Genomic DNA, 19,854 nt, shown 5'->3' on the forward strand with positions numbered 1-19,854 from the left:
GGAACGACTTGGACTTTTTGATTAGGTAAGGGAGGCATTCTTGGAAGAATCCATGTTTCAACAGGGTAATTAAGCCCCTGTGACATGCCCGTAGCCAGGACTTTGAATGAAGGGATTCTTCCCACTGTCTGAGGTGAGGGACCAACGATGATGATACGAATCAGTCCATCTTTCAAAGAAAAATCTTGGACCTTTAGATAAAAAGTGGACCTTGGCTACTGGCATGTGTCACACATTCACGAATTTGGCTTCCCGAACGCTAGCCCAACACCCACCAGCCATGGTTAGGAGTGGGTCGGCTGGCGTTCGGCTGGCCGGGTCGGCTGGCGTTCGGCTGCGCCATGCGCCAGCAGACTGTTTCAAAATATTTGAAACATTCGTGAGGCGTTCGGGAGGTACGATCATAGTTGGCTGGTTTTCGACCTTAAGCCACCAAAAGTAAGTCAGCAATGTTCAGGTTGTGTTCAGGAATCAGATTTGACGTCAATTCGTTTTTTTGAGTCATATACAAAAGGTAGGACTGGCCAAAATCTGGTCCCGAACACCAGCCGACCTGTTCGCTGGTGTTGGGGAACGAATTCGTGTGAGGTGGGTGAATGTTTGACAAAGGCTTGCCGTCGTCTCTTACATGGGACCTGAACTTTTAGAATTGTCAAACACCATACGGTGTTGTATACAAAGGAATGACAAAAACACAATACTCTGATGTTGGTTGAATAAAAGATGTTGTACCCCAATTGAATGCAAGCTTTTCTTTCAAAGCAACATTTTTCAAGAACTGAGGAAATTCCAGCTAAAACCTACTTTGTCCGAACAAAAAGGTAACCTATTATATTATGATTTTCCATGCACGAACGAAAACAAAAATTCACCTCTGTTGTTGGCCTCCATCAATGGGTTGAGACGTCTGTTCATCAGCTGCCGCCGCCCCTGCCTTCACATGGACGTATGGAGAGACAATGTATTGATCAGTATCGACCTAAAAATCAGTAAAAGTTAACATACATGTATCTAGTCATCGGCATGCAATGGCAATTATTGGTAAGATCAAGTGAAAAAAGTCTCTACTGGCATGATTTGGACTTGTGTCTCAATAGTCTCAATACATGTATAACTTGTCTATTATTTCCACTGTACGGATTCTCGACCTCTGACCTCCGACCTCCAACTAAGTTTACCTATTTCAATTAGTGTTGTAAATATAATAACTTATATGTTGATCTACAATGTATGTATAGTCATGTAGTCATGTCTGTCTGTGGCCCCCGCCATCAGCTCTGCTGCCAGGGTGGCCACTGTATTGTGAATGTCGCAATTTTCGAAATAATAAATAACTAGAATTCCGAGATCTCATACCTCCAAGAAATATGATCTTGATATGTAAATGTAAATTTCTTCTTTAATTGTGCAAATGACCTCTGCATTAACATGATATATGCATCGTGATGTATGTTAAATTTTGATTAACTTACAGATGTCTCATCATTCACCATTACGAAACCATAGAATTTTCGCATTAATTATGCAAATTAGGTCATCATTTGCATAATTAGTATCTGTTGAAGTTCCGCCTGCCATAGGTTACATACATTACATGTATGTAAGTAGTATAATGTAAAACACTGTACTTATAGAATTTCCTCATTAATTATGCAAATAAAGTCCTCATTTGCATAATTTGCATTTAATTATGTACATCTCTCTCTCAGCTACCTACACACCAAAAATAATGAAAATATGTTGTTCCTGTCTGGACTTATTGGCTTTTAAACATTTCACCAGAAAGTGCCCTGCAGTTCCAGAACAAGCCGCTAGGGGGCCCAAACTCATATGACTTCTTCCCAAGCACGAGAGCTACCTTCCATCAAAATTTCATGACCCTAGCATGTCCAGATCGCGAGATATCAAAACCGGAAGTTGCGCTGCAGTACCAAGGGAAGCCACTAGGGGGACCAAAATCTCATCATTTCCAGTTTTCGTCACACCCTACCAATTAACCAAGTATGAAATCAATCCATCCAGGCGTTCTTGAGTTATCTTGTTGACCAACAGAAGGACGGACAGACAGATAAACACAACTGAAAATATAACCTCCATGACACATTTCATGGAGGTAATAACATGTATACCTGCAACGCTTACCCCTCAATTGGATAATGATGGAGCTATAGATTTGGTCTCATCATAACAACTATTCAAAACAGTCGTCGGTGGACCAGTATGTGCGTTGGAGTAGTGGCAAGTTTAAGTGGTAACTTTACGTGGTTATACTCGTACAAAGAAACTTACAGCGCTCTCATTCTTCATGTTCGCCGAGATATTCCTCAAGTGTTCCTCAACCTTGCGGTGCACAGTTGTGAATTCCTCCTGTAAAATATCACCAGATAAATATTTCATTGTTTTATTCAATGATAGATTAGTCATCAACAAAACTACAGTCGAAAGAAATTTATTCCACTTAAGTAATAGTGCAATAGTACAGTGGCCCAAAAGTATACTCCTGCGTCGTCTGCGCGGAAAAAAGCTGCGTCGTTTGCTCGAACACCTGCATCGTCTGCGCGAACACCTGCATCGTTTGCGCGAACACCTGCATCGTTTGCGCGAACACCTGCGTCGTTTGCCCGAACACCTGCGTCGTCTGCACAGGAAAAACTTCACGTCTGAGGAAGCTTTCTTTCGGCACAGACGACGCAGATGTGTACTTGTGAGCCACCGTCATTACTAGCATAATGAAAGAGATCCTAAATGTCACACAATGCGGATGATGTTTCGCTTGATATTTTCTCATAGGTGAAGCTGTAAGAATTGATTTTTTCTTGGTTGATAGATCTATCGTGCAATTGTTTACAAAAACCAACATCTGCGAAAAATAGTGTCCGTGATTTTACCATTGTCCTATTCATCTGTTGCACGTGATCATCGAGCTGACCGGATGTGTCGTCACGTGAGTGGTGCTGCTCTTCCGCTCTCCGCTCCTGGATGTTGGTTAGCAGCTGTCTGGGCTGCAGCTGTTCTAACACATGTTGTTGCGTACTGTGAACCTCCTGTAGTAGCCTGCGTGATGGACGTTGGGCTTTATCAATATATAATAGCAGGTGCCGCACAGTCAACATTGGTTACCTAAAACCTCCAAGATAAACCCATCCCAAATTCGTATACGGAGATAATGGCCTGGTGCTGCTGTTCGTTATGTGTAGGTTTTGATAGTCAGTAATTAAGGGGACATAGCAGATCTCGTTACTCACTTTTCTGAAACATCCAAGTTCTTCTTAAGATCTGTAGTCTGCGCTAAGATCTCGCTCTTAATCTCTTCGAACCCTTTGCCCAGAAGGTCGTCTAGCGTGGCCTTAGATTCCTGCTCCGTGTTCGTCAAGATGGAGTTCACCAGCTCACGAACTTCGTTTGCATCAACCTATGAAAAGGCATCAAAACGTTTTAGGCCTTATATAAAACAAGCTTGAGGGGCTTTAACTTTCATTATCATATAGCCGGGTGACGTTGACCAATCAGAAGGCTCCATTCCACATTCCTTATGTCGCCGTAATGTCACAAATAGAGTCAAAATCGAGTATTTATTCATCCCCATCCATACATTAAACAACCAAATAATCACCCTCATATGACCTCACGTGACCCAATAGAACACGGCTCTAGTTCTAAAAAACCCAAAAATAACAAGTTGTGTTCCAATGACCTCGGGTGACTCCCATAAGAACACCTGTTCCCTGTCTATGACCCAGTTAGAAGGTGAACCCCACCCTGTGACCTCAGGTGACTCCAGATGGAACTATGTTCTATGTTCTATTCAGCATGTGCAAGGGGTAAATTGTACATTGTGTCACTCTTCACTGCATCAGTTTGGATAGGCTATCGTGTAAGCTATATGATAATAGCGTTAATGGCCCGCCCTTTCTCGGTGAATATGGTGTGATAAAGCCTTGTCAGTTGCTATAACCACCTCATAAAGCCACCTCGTTCGCTGCGCTCACTTGGTGGCTTTATTCGGGCGTTATAGCAACTGACAAGGTTTTATCACACCATATTCACCTCCGGGCGGGTCATTAACCCTTAATTATCATATAGCCGGGTGACGTTGACCAATCAGAAGGCTCCATTCCACATTCCTTATGACGCCGTAATGTCACAAATAGAGTCAAAATCGGGTATTTATTCATCCCAATCCATACATTAAACAACCAAATAATCACCCGCATATGACTTCAGGTGACCCAATAGAACACGGCTCTAGTTCTAAAAAACCCAAAAGTAACTTGAGTTGTGTTCCAATGACCTCGGGTGACTCCCATAAGAACACCTGTTCCCTGCCTGTGACCCAGATAGAAGACATAGAACGTGAACTCTACCCAGTGACCTCAGGTGACTCCAGCAATGGAACTATGTTCTATTCAGCATGTGCAACGGGTAAATTGTACATTGTGTCACTTACTGCATCAATTTGGATAGGCTATCGTGTAAGCTATATGATAATAGCGTTAATGGCCCGCCCTTTCTTGGTGAATATGGTGTGATAAAGCCTTGTCAGTTGCTATAACCACCTCATAAAGCCACCTCGTTCGCTGCGCTCACTTGGTGGCTTTATTCGGTGGTTATAGCAACTGACAAGGCTTTATCACACCATATTCACCTCGGGGTGGGTCATTAACCCTTAATTATGTATCACTGTAAACTGGTAATGACTGTCCACAAAGCACAATTTTTGCTTCATATTTGCAGTCGATATGCTTTTAGAAAGGTGGAAGGGAAACAAGTTGGACAGGGAAGGGTCGGAGCTATGTGGTCATCTTTGGTGGCCTCCCTATCCAAAGATTCACAAAGGATTATCTTTTCGTTCCATTTCTCATTTGGCAAATTAACTTTCTCATTTGGCAAATTAACTCATACTACGAAATCTGTATTCCAAAATGTGCTTCACTTGATAATCCCAAAATTATGGTATGCCCGAACTTATACAAGGACTTCGAATCTACTGCGTTAGATGATGTTTGGAAAATCGTGTGATTATCAAGAAATTTTTTATCATTTGTATTGGTACAAGTCTGCAATATTTTCTACTGCGTTAGATGATGTTTGGAAAATCGTGTGATTATCAAGAAATTTTTTATCATTTGTATTGGTACAAGTCTATGAAATAGAGACTAAACTTTAACTGCCAACACTGGAATGAATTGGGACTCGCGCAAATTTTCGGCTGCCTCGATCCGTCAAACTTGTTCACGGAATGGACCCGTCTACTCTTGGAATGTGACGTCAGAGACACGTTACCGTAGTACTTAGCGGGTCATACGTGCCAGATAACTTGTGTCGCCCCCCCGTCTCTGTTCAGGGTAGGTCTGTGAGCTCTTATGTAGACCGCCTCGCAAACAAGTCCGATTCAGAATCGAGGATTTTAACCCCTTCTAAAGATACTGAGTGTCCCGGAGATGTATGTGTTTTATGTCTCTGACGTTACGTTCCAAGAGTAGACGAGTCCATTCCGTGAACAGCCAAAAATTTGGGGTAAGTTCCTATTTATTTTAGTGTTGGCAGTTAAAGTTTAGTCTTTATTTCATAAATTTTCATTATGTTAAAATGTCTTACTTTAGAGCAATTTGAGCCTCCTTGTGTAGACTTACATGTTTCCTTCGCACGCATATGACAATTGAATTACGAACGAGAAAGCCACAAGTGTCGGCTATGTGCGGTGCTTAATGCCTGAACTACATGTACATGTATCAACAGATCTTTTTATTTTTACCGCACTTTGGAACTTTACCTTTTCGGGGTCTTTTTCGACGCCGGCTGTTGTAGCATGCTCCGTCAACACAGCAGTTTCGTCACTTTCCGACTGTCCCGCCGCCAACGCTTTAAGCTGTCTCTTTAGTTTTCCGATTTCCTTCAGGTACCTGAAATTGAAGAGTGAACATATTACTTTGATAGGCGCTGTGCAGGCATTTTAAAACCTTGATAAGGCTTTTAGTTCGTGAAGCGGAAAGTACTTTCGTTGGATGTTGTGTCTAGCCGTGTCCAAATCGATAGATATGTCAACATATCGTCATCTATATCTAACATCAAATTATTTCCATAAGCTAAGACAAAGGCTACTAGTAACCTACTACATTACATACCTGATGAAAGACAGTATAAAGGGCGAATAAGCAAGGAAGGAATAAACAGTGATAACAAATAAAGATATACACCTCCTGCAGAGATCTTCATATGCGATGTAGTTGATCTTTGGCTTGGCCGGGACCTTCTTAGCATGGGAAGCGAATTCGAGTGACCTTCGTGTTGGTTGTAGCGACTTCTTAGACGGATCCACGTTGATGATAAAAGCCGTCCTCGAGTTTCCGGCCAGGACTGTTTTGAGAAGCTTTGTTAGCGTGCTGAGCCTAAATATAAAATTCTTGGATTTTTTCTCAGACAGAAATCGGATAACCTCTTTCAGATGGAACAGGGACTTGTTGATGAAACCTGTGTCTTTTCCCGTTGCCGACTCGCTCCCTGCCAGGTCCACCAGGCACAACTGTCCCTTGCGGCCTGGTTTTGCTCCCTCTTTGTGGAGAATGGTCACCTCAACCTAATTTGAAACAAAAGAAAATAGGTCGTATGTCATGTTTTTATGATTCATGAGTCCTTACAACAGTTCTGTTTCTCCTCCTTCAAGGTTTCCTGTAAATAACACGTTATTTGTTTAAATCGAAATATACTAGACAGCGAATCAGCCTTTGTTAATGTCTGAATTATCATAATTAAAACTGTTTGCTGTTGCGAAACTGTGTACCAAAAGATAACACTGTCCATTACAGCCCCATAGAAATAGAAATAACCAAGAAGAAGTGATATGAAACAAACACGTGACGTTAGTGTATACCTCTCCGCCTCCATTGAGTGATCGTTTGTGTCCCAGGGAGCTAGGATTATCATTTGACAAAGCATGACAAAAACCTATCCGCGTTTAAGTTTGTTGTTCCAGTAGGTCTGGTGATATAGTACATTTTATATTGTTAGTAAATCTGTGCATGTTCCTACTTTATTTCAGGCAGCTTGCGATAGATTGAATATGAAAGGCATTAGTATAACACTATTTTCTCTCTTTGTCGGGCGGCTTGATTTAACATATCATTAACAAACCAAATATTTGCAGCTTTGGCTATTCATCCCATCTATTTAGTACTGAAAAGTTTTGTCTTAAAAAAACTACTTTTACATGGGATAGCTAAAGGGAGGAAATTCTATCCCATTATACCACCAAAACTTTTCTATATGGTTCTCTAGAAAAAGATTCATAAATTCTCTATTTGGTAATTCAATGGGATACTCGTAGCACCCTTGTTATGAATTTTTCCAGTGAAGTGTGTTTCAGTACTAAATAAATGGGATAAATAATCAGCTCTAATATTTGCAGGTAGTTCTATAATTGATTACACAGCCTATTTGATTGTCTACTTTACCAAGAAGACCATATGAGAGCGAGAGCTCTGGTCGTTGGCCTTTGTGGGTCGTGTTCGTCTCGCCTGTGATGCTTTGAAGAACACCTTCGTTGCTTCCCTGGCGTTGGCGATGCCGTGTTTCTTAAGATTCGAGGCGTAGAACACGCTGGCATCTGTGTCTTCTGTGATGTTCAAGGGCCGACGATCCGCCAGAGACACTGTCAAGTCATAAACCTACGAAATGAAGGTTTGCATTTATAGGCTGCCTAAGGCTGTTAAAGGTTTATCTAAAAAACAAAATTATTGTTGTTAGAACATTCATGCTATCCACATAAAGTTAAAAGTGACCTGAAGCTTCAATTATGATATTGATCAGCATATATATGTTTCTCACTTTATTTCATCTATATCTGTGCTACTTTTAGGTTAATATTAACCTTGTAATTGACAAAATAAGAATTATATAGTGACCTTTTCTTCGTAGACTTCAAACACGCTGATGAAGAATGAAATGTCCCACTCCTGTTTCTTCTGAGACTTCAGAAACAGCTGTTTCAGCGCTCTGTAGATGATGCCTTCTGTTTTCTCGTTCAGGTCTCTATCCGATGGTCCTGCCATGGTGTAAGTCTTCCCCGAGCCAGTTTTTCCTACATTAAAATTTGCAATAACAAGGATTGATTTATCTCGATATCAACTGTATCAATTCAATTGTTGCTATCAAGCAATTTGCCTTGGACTCATGATTGGCACACATGTATATTTTTGAGACGTTTGACCACATATGAAGGACGTATGTGCCATGTTTTCAAACATAAACATGTCAACTATCTAATAATGTAGTTCTCAGATATCCTGATATATCATATAATTAGTGACGATTTTACTTGATGGAATGCTTTGTGGTCTGTAGCTCACCATAACACAAAATACAGCCGTTGTACCCCTCCAGTACTGCGTCAACAATGGGGCTGGCCATGGTATCATAGATCTTTTCCTGTGTGGTCTCCTCATTGAACACTTCATCAAATTTATGCTTTTTCAGTTCAGGTTGGTCTGTATGAATCGTCACCTGCAAATAAGATTTTATATCTCTTTATGTCCCCCGAAATAAGATGGTCGCGTTATCTTCAACAATGCTGATTTGTATCGGACAATGTTTCTTCTGTGCACTTCTTACCTGGCTTTTTATTAGTTTATGTTGCTTATGAAATTATAGTATTATTAATTAATTATACTATAATTATGGACTTGAACCCCCACTTCGCTCAGGTGTAAATGAGTATTGTCCTGTCATGTATTTGTCCTCTGTGTTGGTGGCGGCATTAATATAAGTTGAACAAGAGTTCCACGATCTCATACCTTCGCCAAATGATGTTAACTCTTGCGGTTGACGAATTATACAATTTTAATCATTGATTTTGTAAATAAGCACTTCATTTGCATGGATTATATCAGTTGATCATATTCTCCACCCAATGACAGCCTTATCTTAACAAAAAAGGCTATTATAGTACTTCCTCATAAATTATGCAAATGAGGTCATGATTTGAATAAATTATGTTTATTGATGTTCACCTTCCAAATGTGGCAAGTATGAAATTCCCAGCAGTTACAACTATGAAATCATAAAAATTTGCCATTAATTATGCAAATTAGGTCCTCATTTACATAATCTATATCCTCAGATGCTTTTCTCGTTCTCAAGTAGATGTCACAAGTGTTTCATAGTTCTATTATCGAACAAAGCAGATTTCTAGAATTTCCTCATTAATTATGCAAATAAGCTCCTGATTTGCATAATTGTCATTTGATTATGGCAAGCATCACTTCAACTACCTACATACCAAAAATCACGACAATCCGTCAACCGGTTCTTGAGTTATCCTCCCTCGAAAATTTTTCAACAAACGCTCCTGCAGTTCCAGAACAAGTCGCTAGGGGACCCAAACTCATGTCACTTCTTCCCTATCCTAAGAGCTATCTGCCAACCAAAATTCGTGACCCTAGCATGTCCAGATCACAATATATCAAAACCGGAAGTTCTGCTGCAGTACCTAGGAAAGCCGCCAGGGGGCCCAAAATCTAATCATTTCTAGGTCTCATGAAGACCTACCCACCTACCAAATTTCATTCCAATCCATCCACTGCTTCTCGAGTTATCTTGCTAAACCACAAACAAACAGACAAACGCTACTGAAAACATAACCTTCTTGGCGAAGGTAAAAAACTTGAGTGTGCCGACACCACGTCTGGTGATTACATGTTGGAATATAAAAAAAAAAGAACCCCCACACTTTAGCCTTGTTCACACGAAAACGCTTGAACCGCGATTCGGGTAATTCACATTCCTCACTTCTGGAATTAATTGCTGTTTTATGAAAACACAGAAGGTAGCGTGTTAATAATGTCAGAGGTCAACGACCTGCATGCTGGTACCCCCCTCCCAGTGTACCTCGGCCGAATGCCGATGTGGTGCCGCCAGAGGCCACGCTCCTCCACAGCGTCCTATTAAAGAACCCTATTGAATATGCGTTGTGCAATACATTATACTGCCGCATGAGGGCTTCTGGCACCTGGGTTCGTCACACAGACGATCCTGGGAAGGAGATCATGCTGGGCGACACTTTCAATGTGATTTGGAGCGTTCAGATTGGGCCACTTGAAACCGGCTTAGGAGGAAACCACATGTAAAGCGCTTTGAGTGATTCCGTCTGAGCAGGGTATTTGTAAGACCTTGTTCATATGAAACCACCCGAACCGCGATTCGGGTGACTCGCATTCTTTACATCTGGTCCACGTGCCATATATATTCCTTTCAAACCGTGCCCGACCACGATTCTCCGAAACTGCATTCATTGCTGTTTGACGAAAACACGCAAGGTAGCGTGTTATTATTTTATTGATGTCAGAGGTCAACGACCTGCTTACTGGTGCCCCCTATCAGCATATGTACCTCGGCCGAATGCCGACGTGATCCCGCCAATGGCGGTGAAGCTCGTCCTAGAATGGACACATTATTTGATCATTACTGCTCTTTAAGTTGCTGCCACGTAAAATTTGGTATTGCATATGAATATATCACCCCGTGATCCATGACCAGGCGAAGTCACATTGAAATCACATTGCGTTCAGACGCAAATCACGATGCGGGAAAACCGATTCGAAACCACCTCTAGAAGTGGTTTTGGTTCGAGGCGCTTTCAATGTGATTTGGAGCGTTCAGATGGGGCCACTTGAAACCGGCTTCGGGTGAAACCACATGTAAAGCGCCTTCACTGACTTCATATGAACAGGGCCTTAGTTGTTATGTCAGGCTGCTTACCGATTGAGCTATGTTTGGATAAAACCAATAACCAAACATGGTTTAAAGATTGCAAGGTACATGTATATGAAAATGTAGGTTATACGACATGTTTCCACCGAAAACAACCCAAGGCACTCTATTTCCTAGCCAGTACTTCTAAAAAAACTAGAAAGGCCAATATTTGCTTTGGAGCAAATACAGCGATGGGTTCACCACATTTTACGACATGGCAGGGAAAGAATGAGAAACACAAGGGAAAACAATGATTTACATTGATATAACTATAATATGAAGTAACATACAACTAAAACAACAGTTGGATAGCTATTCCCTACTTTATTGGTTAGGATTTTTAATTGCATAATGCAAACTGTTGATTTTCAAAATAAAAAAAAAAAACGTTCATGCCCCGCATTCCAATGCTGGAGCAGAAAAGCTTGAAATACCTACCAAAACACTTGAATAAAGACATACTGTCAGTATGGAAAATGCTCTGTGCAGGTGTTAATCAAGTTAAATCCCAACAGCCAATCAGCAAGAAATGCTCTGTGCAGGTGGAAATGCTCTGTGCAGGTGTTAATCAAGTTAAATCCCAACAGCCAATCAGCAAGAAGAAGAGAGGAAAGCTGCATGCCTATTGGTTGATGCCCTGCATTCCATTGTGATGACTCATGCCCAAATGTGGTTAACACTGCCCACTGACACAGCAATACATTTGCTATAATACAGCCAAAAAACTCAAATAAAACCATTCTAAAAGCCTGTATCACAAAAATTAAAAAAACGCCTAAGGGTATTTGCCCACTGTACCTCCATACCAAATTTCAGGTCCTTAGGCCCCAAAATGAAGAAGCTGAATCCATTTAAAAAATGGCAGGAGAAGGAGGAGAAGAAGAAGAAACATCAGAAAAAGCAATATGGGTTCACCACCACTTCGTGGTGTGGTGAACCCATAACAAGGTAATTGTTCCTCTTATAAGTATGCACAGGTGTTCTTCTAACAAATAAAGCAATTAAGTGACAGCCAATCAGGACTCACATCTCTAATCAGAGACACCTGCCCCTACCCCAATGCCCAAATATAGTCAAAGTCCGAATTCCAGTCTTATTAGTCAAAGCACCCACACTATACAGTGCATTTTGGCCTGAAAACAGTCCAAAAGTACCAAATTACTTAAAGGGTTGCATGCCAAAATGTATAATGAATTGTGGTAGATATATAAAGCATACCCATACCAAATCTCAGATGATTGGGGTGTAATACTAGGTCTCCAGAGGACTCCAAATGTACAGATTTTGTCAGAAAATGGCCAAAAAACAACAAATAAAACAATTTTAAAAGCCTGCTGTATCCAAATTATGAAAAAAAAGGTCTGGGGGTATTTGCCGACTCTACCTCCATGCCAAATTCAGGTGATTTGGCTTAAAAATGGCAGAGTTGAATCCATTTAAAGAAATGTCAGGAGAAGGAGGAGAAGAAGAAGAAACACCAGAAAACACAATATGTTTCACCACAGATAGTGTGGTGAAGCTATAACAATACATTTTCCCCATAATGTAGTATGGGTGAAATGTAAATAACGTATATAAGCCTAAATGTTCAACGTTATATAAGTTACACAATGCACCACCGCTTTGCTCGTTATCGCGCTGCAAAGGGGTTATACTAACGTCAATTCTTTCCGAGCACAAAAGCTATCTACCATGCAAAATTGGTGACCCTAGCATGTCCAGAGATATAAAAACTGGAAATTCCACTGCAGTACCAAGGAAAACAAAATCCAATCATTTCGAGGTCTCACCAAGGTCTACCTTCCCACCTACAAGTTTTATAACTTTATATTGTACAGGAAATACAGTGGAGGATGAAATGCACTTTATTTGTCATTGCCCTCATTATAACACCGAAAGAGATAATTATTTGGTCACCAACATGTTCCCTACCTTTATTCACCTTCCCAGTCTACAAAAAACTGCATGTCTATTAATACCTCCCAATTCATACATCTCGCCAAATGTCGGCCATTTCATACTCCACTGCACACGGAAAAGAAATCAAACCCAACAAATGTATATCTAATGTAGCATTAGCATTACTCATTATCATTTTTACTGTTAATTTTGTTTATTTTGTTATCATGTTCTTGCAATTAGCCCTTGGGCATGAATTTGCAATAAACTTTTTCCTATAACAACCCATTCAAACCTTCTTGAGTTATCGTGCTAAACCACATACATGTACATGCAAACGCTATTCTTTTCATTAACCTTCTTGGCCAACTCAGGTAACTCCTGAAACCTTACCTCCCCTTTACTACTGTCAACACTCAGACATCTCTGACCCTTCCCCTGCAAGGGGCGCACCCGGATGACCACTTGGATTCTGTTCCGCGGTTGACGTCCTGTGTGAGAGGTGGGGAAAATCAAACAGTCATTGAGATCCAGTTCAATTTTCTTCCTTTTAACAGCCAAGTAGGTCAATTTAAGGAAGTTTTTTTTATTGTTCACACAGTATAACATAGTACAACACATAGTGGTAGCATGCTCAAGTATCTAAGACTTATTTCAACGCTACCACTTACACAGAATGTGAGGATAAATAAAAAAAGGAATCCATTGTGTAGAGAATACAGTTGACAATACACACGACACGAAGTGACACGAAGTAATAGAAAAACAAAGGTGTTGGAACCACAGAATCAATTTTCCACCCAATGACGTACGTAAAAGTAAAAAGAACGGACACAATGCAAAAATACAAGAAAAATTTTTAAAAACGTTTTGTTGCGGTAATGAATTGTTGAGTGAGATTTAGCGTTGTCCGAGAGAGCATTAAAATTGAATGTGTGTCCTAGGTGCCTGGAGAGTTTGCCAAGGGGAGTTACATGATTGGGGTTTTGCATGGGGCAGTAGAGTAAGTAATGCGACACTGTCTGACATGCATTGGCAGCCTTAAATTTAAATTAAGGACGTTATAACAACATTATCAGTCATACTGTAATATCTCCCGAATAAGAAACTAACCTCGCGTCAAAAAGACGCTACAGCAAATTGGAAACGATAACAACACGTATATCATGACGCCCGTAGCTCGACAATGCCTTATGCCGTGACGCCAGTTATTATCTGAGTTGAGTAAAGAAACTCTTTTTTACACAACCAAGGCCGTGTCTATACGGAATCACCCAAACCGCGATTCGGGTAACTCACATTCCTCACATCTGGTCTACGTGCCACACACACCTGCGAAACCGTGTCCGAACATAATGCGCTTGAGCTACATTTATTGCTGTTTGATAATAACACGCAAGGCGGCGTGTTATTAATGTCAGAGGTCAACGACCTGCTTGCTGATGCCCCCCTCCCAGCGTATCTCGGCCGAATGCCGACGTGGTCCCGCCAGAGGCGGTGAAGCTCGCCCTAGAACGGACACATTATTTGACCATTACTGCTCTTTAAGTTGCTGCCACGTAAAAGTTGGTATTGCATATCAAAAAAGAAATATCACTCCGTAATCCATGACCAGGCGAAGTCACATTGAAATCACATTGCGTTCAGACGCAAATCGCGATGCGGGGAAACCGATTCGAAACCACCTCTAGAAGTGGCTTGGGATCGATGCGCTTTCAATGTGATTTCGGAGCGTTCAGATGGAGTCACTTGAAACCGGCTTCGGGGTAAACCACATGTAAACCGCCTTAGGTGATTCCGTTTAGACACGGCCCAAGTCTTTTATTCAGCTGACGTTTCGGTGACCGTCTGCCACCTTCCTCAGAGCAATTCTGACTGGTTCACATTGCACTGAAGCACAGGTGTCGCTGCTATGGATGCATTCCCAAATGTACAATATTTACATATCTACACATATGCGTAATTGGAGTATCTACAATGCGTTCTCAAACGTGCGGAAGTTGGATATACATACATAATGGCGGTCAGTTATTTAAAAGCACGAAGTATACAGAAAACTAGGTACAGAAAACTAGGAACAGAATCCACAAAGAGTTTCGAAACGTACAGAATTGTCATAACACACAAAACATGCAACGTGAACCAGACAGAATTGCCCTGAGGAAGGTGACAGATGGTCACCGAAACGTCGGCTCTTTACTCAGTGTCTTACCATTGTTACCAACCTGATGAAACTATTCACGGATATTATATGAGTTACCTCTTGAATATCTCATATAGATTTGTATCTGTTTCTTTGGCTGTAGATATCTGACAATAATTATTTACTAATTATACATGACAAAAATGCACTTGCCTTCATCCATATCACGGCATTTGAAATATAAGAAAATAGCCAATGAAATCTAAATGGCGTGTGACATATATGACCTGCCACTCATGGAGTTAGTTTAAACAATAAACAACAAAAAACAATATGCATGTCCTTCATTGGAGACATAGAACACAATTAAAGAATCTCCATCCCCTCCTAGTATACCTTGGCCTGTTCCTCCCATCTCCGTCCTGTCCAGATCGAGGACCAGGTCCGAGTAGTCCGTTGACTCACACAGCAGCAGGGAATCGTAGAAGACGTCGTAGGCGCGTGCACCTCTTCTGGGGAGGATGTCTAACAGCACGGACGCTTTTTGCTCATCGTTAGAGTCCATGATTTCGCCCACATCCCTGTTAGTTCAATCACGGAACATTGCTTCCGTCAAATTTTGGGTCTTTTGTGATTGTGAGGCTAGGTTTGTGAAGAGCAGAACTTGAAACATGCGGATCATCACGACTATTAATGTACATGTATTAGTTACATGTGAAGCATAGAACGAGTTTGGTTTTTACGGAAACTGCTATTGTCTATGTCATTTCTCCGTACCTGGACAAGCTATGATTAGGAATCTAACGTTTATGGCCAGTAGCTTTTGGACTCAGGAAGAAGTGAGATATTAGTATTCTGATCTACATCGGAATGTTTGCCAAAAACAAGATAACTCCAGATGTAATGCTCATGGCGACTGCCTACAAGCAGTACACAGACAATGAAATAGAGCTATCCTTATAAAGAAGATAGAAATACTGGTAGATAAACAAACAAACAAACAAACAAACAAACAAACCGACTTGCCTGTCATTTATCACTCTCTCCTCCAGAAGATGGTCCAAGACATCATCAACCTGCAACTTCTGTGTGATCTGATACTTATGCAGCTGCAGCCGATTGCAATCTTGGGTACTCATCGCGCCATCATCCTGGGTATCTGTATCACCTTCGACAGAGCCGGGTCTGTAACGAATGATGTTAACCATTCCGATCATAATTTTTTCTCATTGTCACACAAACTTAGATCTTTCTTGTTTTTGCAGAAAATCGTACTAGTACGTGTCGTCCATTCCCGGATAAAATCAATAAAGTGAAGACGACTGGGCTTGTGTTGTCACCGTTACCACCGTTACCTGTACGGTGAACTGGAAGGTTAACATAACTATCGCCTGAACCTTTTGCCCTTTCTACCCGCAGAAAGAATCAGGAAAGACGACAAATAACCAGAATTTAGAACTCATACCACGAAATAAAACCACCGCAAAAGTACATGTAATACTGTAGTTCAACAACGCTGACTCGGAGGTATTTCTCGATCTCCAATAAGCTTTCATCAAAAACACTTTGAAATTGCCAGATTCTATACAATGGTTTGGATGTAGTTGACATAAGCATGCACAGTCCCCAAAACCCCGACATCATGTCATGTTAGTGAACTATTTGTTGCAATATGACATAATTTTACTCGGGGAAAAAACAGAGAACAGCCTACCTGCGCTGTGAACGCCGATGATCACGCTGGGGTGTCCCTGGTCTCTCAGCAGGGCCATCTGAGGATGTCGTTATGTTGAAAGTGAATTCAAGAAAGCCACAGGGGGCAGCTTTGCAAATGGGACACGTCTGACACAAGCATAAACAAGATCTATCGCAAACAAGATCTCTTAGACGTCACTGTATCAAGCCATGTACAAACCCACAAACACAAGAGACGTGAAATTGTGCGATTTGACTCTTACCTTTTTCCAGTTTATCTCGGACTCCCTCATAGTCTTCGCGCTTCACCTGAAGCCTCACAATCAGTTGGGTACCCTCCTGAATGTTGCTCCCGAATGTTGCTTTGAACTCCTCCTGAATGTTGCTTGGGATGAGGATGCTAGAGAGTTTGTGAGACAGAGTTCCCTCCCCAACCTTGTCATGGTTGTGGTAGAAACCATCCAGGTCTTTTTGACACTGGAACATCAGGAAGAGGATGACAGATCCACTTGAAAGGTCTATCAAGAAAGCCTTATGTTCCCTCAATAGTTGCCGTGCTTTCCGGAGGCGGTCTGGATCCCTCAAAACGTCAACAGTTATTAGTCGTTCCTCGAATTCCAGGATACGACTTTGAACCCGTTCCGCGATCTGTTCCTGTTGGTGTTGCTTCTGACTCAGGTTGACACGCACAGGAAGCGCTGTCAGGAAACAAAGGAGGTTAGAAGTCAGACCATTTTTTTTACATTTGCTAAGAAGGTTTGAACTATATGTTGTAGAGGATGTGAAGTGAAGAAGGCATGGATATCCGGATATTTCACAATTTTTTCCATGTGAGAAGCTTGATAGATAAACAAATTGATGGCAAATTTCATAATTCAGGTATATTCCAAGATAAAACATTATGGACCATTTTAGCGTAATAGTTACAACGACTACTGAAGCAGCAGTGATAGTGGCATAGGTTGCATCAAAAGCGAAAAGCATCAAATCACGCACCTTTCCCATTTCTCAGTGATTTAATTATCAATGCGCTATTAAGCTTGTATTTCTAAAAGTTCAGTAATGTTTAACATCCTTCAAATAGATGATCAAACATGGGTGTAATAGTTGACGTTGGATGAAAAGAAAAGCTGGTGAAAATTCTTTTGGGTCAAAACATCATATAGCTCTAAACAAAAGGGACGAAATAACCATTAATTGCCTTTAATATAATTTCAGCTTTGCATACCATTACAACATGGCACAACGAACACGATATCTTACCACCAAATTCATTTTTCAGACCATCCACGACATTCTGCAGATGGGCCTTTAACAGAGCGTCCACCAGGACCTCTATGGTGGCTCTCTCTCCATTATGGCTGAGCCACTCCTCCAACAGGTCCATACAGCGAGACTTGTCATCATGATGTTTGTGAGCAATGTTGTTAATATCTGGCTTCCCAATCCCTAGATGGAAGGCCAGGTCTTTCCAATTTGTGCTCACATTTTCTTTGACGTAAAAGAAGTACTGACGAACATCTGTAAAGTGACATAGACAAGAAGTGTTGCTGATATTTGCGCTTAACACAGCACCCCTCCTTAGCTCATTCATTCATTCATTCGTTCATGCATTCGTTTATTCCAGCAATAATGTTAGTGTTACTAGTGCTTGAAGCTTCTTTCTGTGTACCTGCACTGGTACAGATGACTTCCAATGATCTTCTGCACTAGACAAGCCTCAAGTGTCATAGACGGTGTAACCAGATCCAGATTCCACCCCATCTGGTCCACATATGCCACACATTTCTTTCAAACCGTGCCCGATCATGATTCTTCTTATCTACATTAGTTGTTGTTTGATGAAAACACGCAAGGTAGCGTGTTATAAATGTCAGAGGTCAACGACCTGCTTGCCCAGTGTACCTCGGGGTGATATTTCTTTATTTATATGCAATACTACAATTTAGGCGCAGCAACTTAATTTAAAGAGCAGTTATGACCGAAATAATGTGTCTATTCTAGGACGAGCTTCACCGCCTCGAGCTCTGGAAGGACCACGTCGGCATTCGGCCGAGGTACGCTGGAAGGGGGGCACCAGCACGCAGGTCGTTGACCTCTGACACGCTACCTAGCGTGTTTTCATCAAACAACAATGAATGCAGTTTTAGAGAATCGTGATCGGGCACGCTTTGAAAGGAATGTGTGGCACGTGGACCAGATGTGAGGAATGCGAGTTACCTGAATCGCGGTTCAGGCGGTTTCATGTGAACAAGTAACATTATACGGGTAACGGGGGCCCCGTCAATACCCCGCGGGGTGCCCCGTCGGGGCCCCGTTTTCGGAGTGATCTGACAATATGCAACAAAATTTTACGTTTTCCGACAGCGAGCAGAGGTTTCTCGGGTAACAACATACAAATGTGACTGTAGTGTCAATAAAAACGCAAAACCTTACATGATGTAGCTTGCGACGTAATTTACTTCACGTCGGCCGCCCTTCAAGTTTGTACATGCGCCCCCCTCCCCCTCTGTTTTCGTGCCGGAAAATATAATTTCTGATTCTTCTTGAAACATGTATGTAGTTTTCAAGGGCATAATCCTTGATATTTTCTGATGTATTTTCTGTAATAAACTACGCACATATAATAAATTACGCACCCCGGTTCGTTCAGACCAGACGCGGCCACCGCGCCAGCCAGCTGAAAAATCCAGGGCAAAACCCAAGTACTAGTTAGCCTGGGTTCCATCCTGGTTAGTTTACGTCCGCTCCTACAGTCGCTACTTGATGGTAGCGACTGTAGGAGCGGACGTAAACTAACAAGGATGGAACCCAGGCTAAAGTACTAGTATACGTATGCTATAATGCTACCCGTCTTTTCAAGTGAAGTCACAATCTCATCAGCGCCGACGTCTACGAAAGGTAAGACCAACACACTGGGTGGAACGTACTATCTCGGCAATGAAGACTACGGGCGGATAAGGTTTGTATCAAATTAAACTTTACAAAATTAAAGTTGAAATTAAATGTATCCCGATTATATCACTGACTAATGTAAATCTATACGACTATTTTGATAATTAAAATGATTAGCGGCATCGTGCCGGCAAAGTCCCCGCTTACCGAAAATCTTAATCACAATTGTCATTTCTACATGATATATCTACATATGATACATTCATTTATTGAAGTAAACTGTTATCATGATATGTAAACAAAAACAGTCGCGTGCGGGTGGCGCTACACTACAAACTACAGTGAGTTACATTCGTACGTTGTAAATACCTGAGAAACCTCTGCTCGCTGTCGGAAAACGTAAAACGTAAAATTTTGTTGCATATTGTCAGATCACTCCGAAAACGGGGCCCCGACGGGGCACCCCGCGGGGTATT

At 41.5% G+C, this 19,854-nt stretch overlaps 1 protein-coding gene across 1 annotated transcript; it reads right to left on the reverse strand.

Moving 5' to 3' along the window:
* Positions 1-868: 868 nt before the first annotated feature.
* Positions 869-17,870, reverse strand: LOC109467451 (kinesin-like protein KIF3A). Its single transcript, XM_019765483.1, has 15 exons — positions 17,747-17,870; positions 16,747-17,181; positions 16,503-16,560; positions 15,815-15,973; positions 15,185-15,369; positions 13,039-13,136; positions 8,346-8,499; positions 7,902-8,077; positions 7,452-7,664; positions 6,198-6,577; positions 5,774-5,903; positions 3,246-3,412; positions 2,889-3,054; positions 2,290-2,367; positions 869-934 (listed from the first exon to the last, which is right to left on the reverse strand). Exons 1-15 carry the CDS (start codon positions 17,868-17,870, stop codon positions 869-871), a joined length of 2,589 nt encoding a protein of 862 aa, XP_019621042.1.
* Between the last annotated feature and the right edge of the window lie 1,984 nt (positions 17,871-19,854).

Source organism: Branchiostoma belcheri, unplaced genomic scaffold, assembly GCF_001625305.1.
Source record: "Branchiostoma belcheri isolate BF01 breed outbred unplaced genomic scaffold, Haploidv18h27 scaffold1, whole genome shotgun sequence".
NCBI classification, from domain to species: domain Eukaryota; kingdom Metazoa; phylum Chordata; class Leptocardii; order Amphioxiformes; family Branchiostomatidae; genus Branchiostoma; species Branchiostoma belcheri.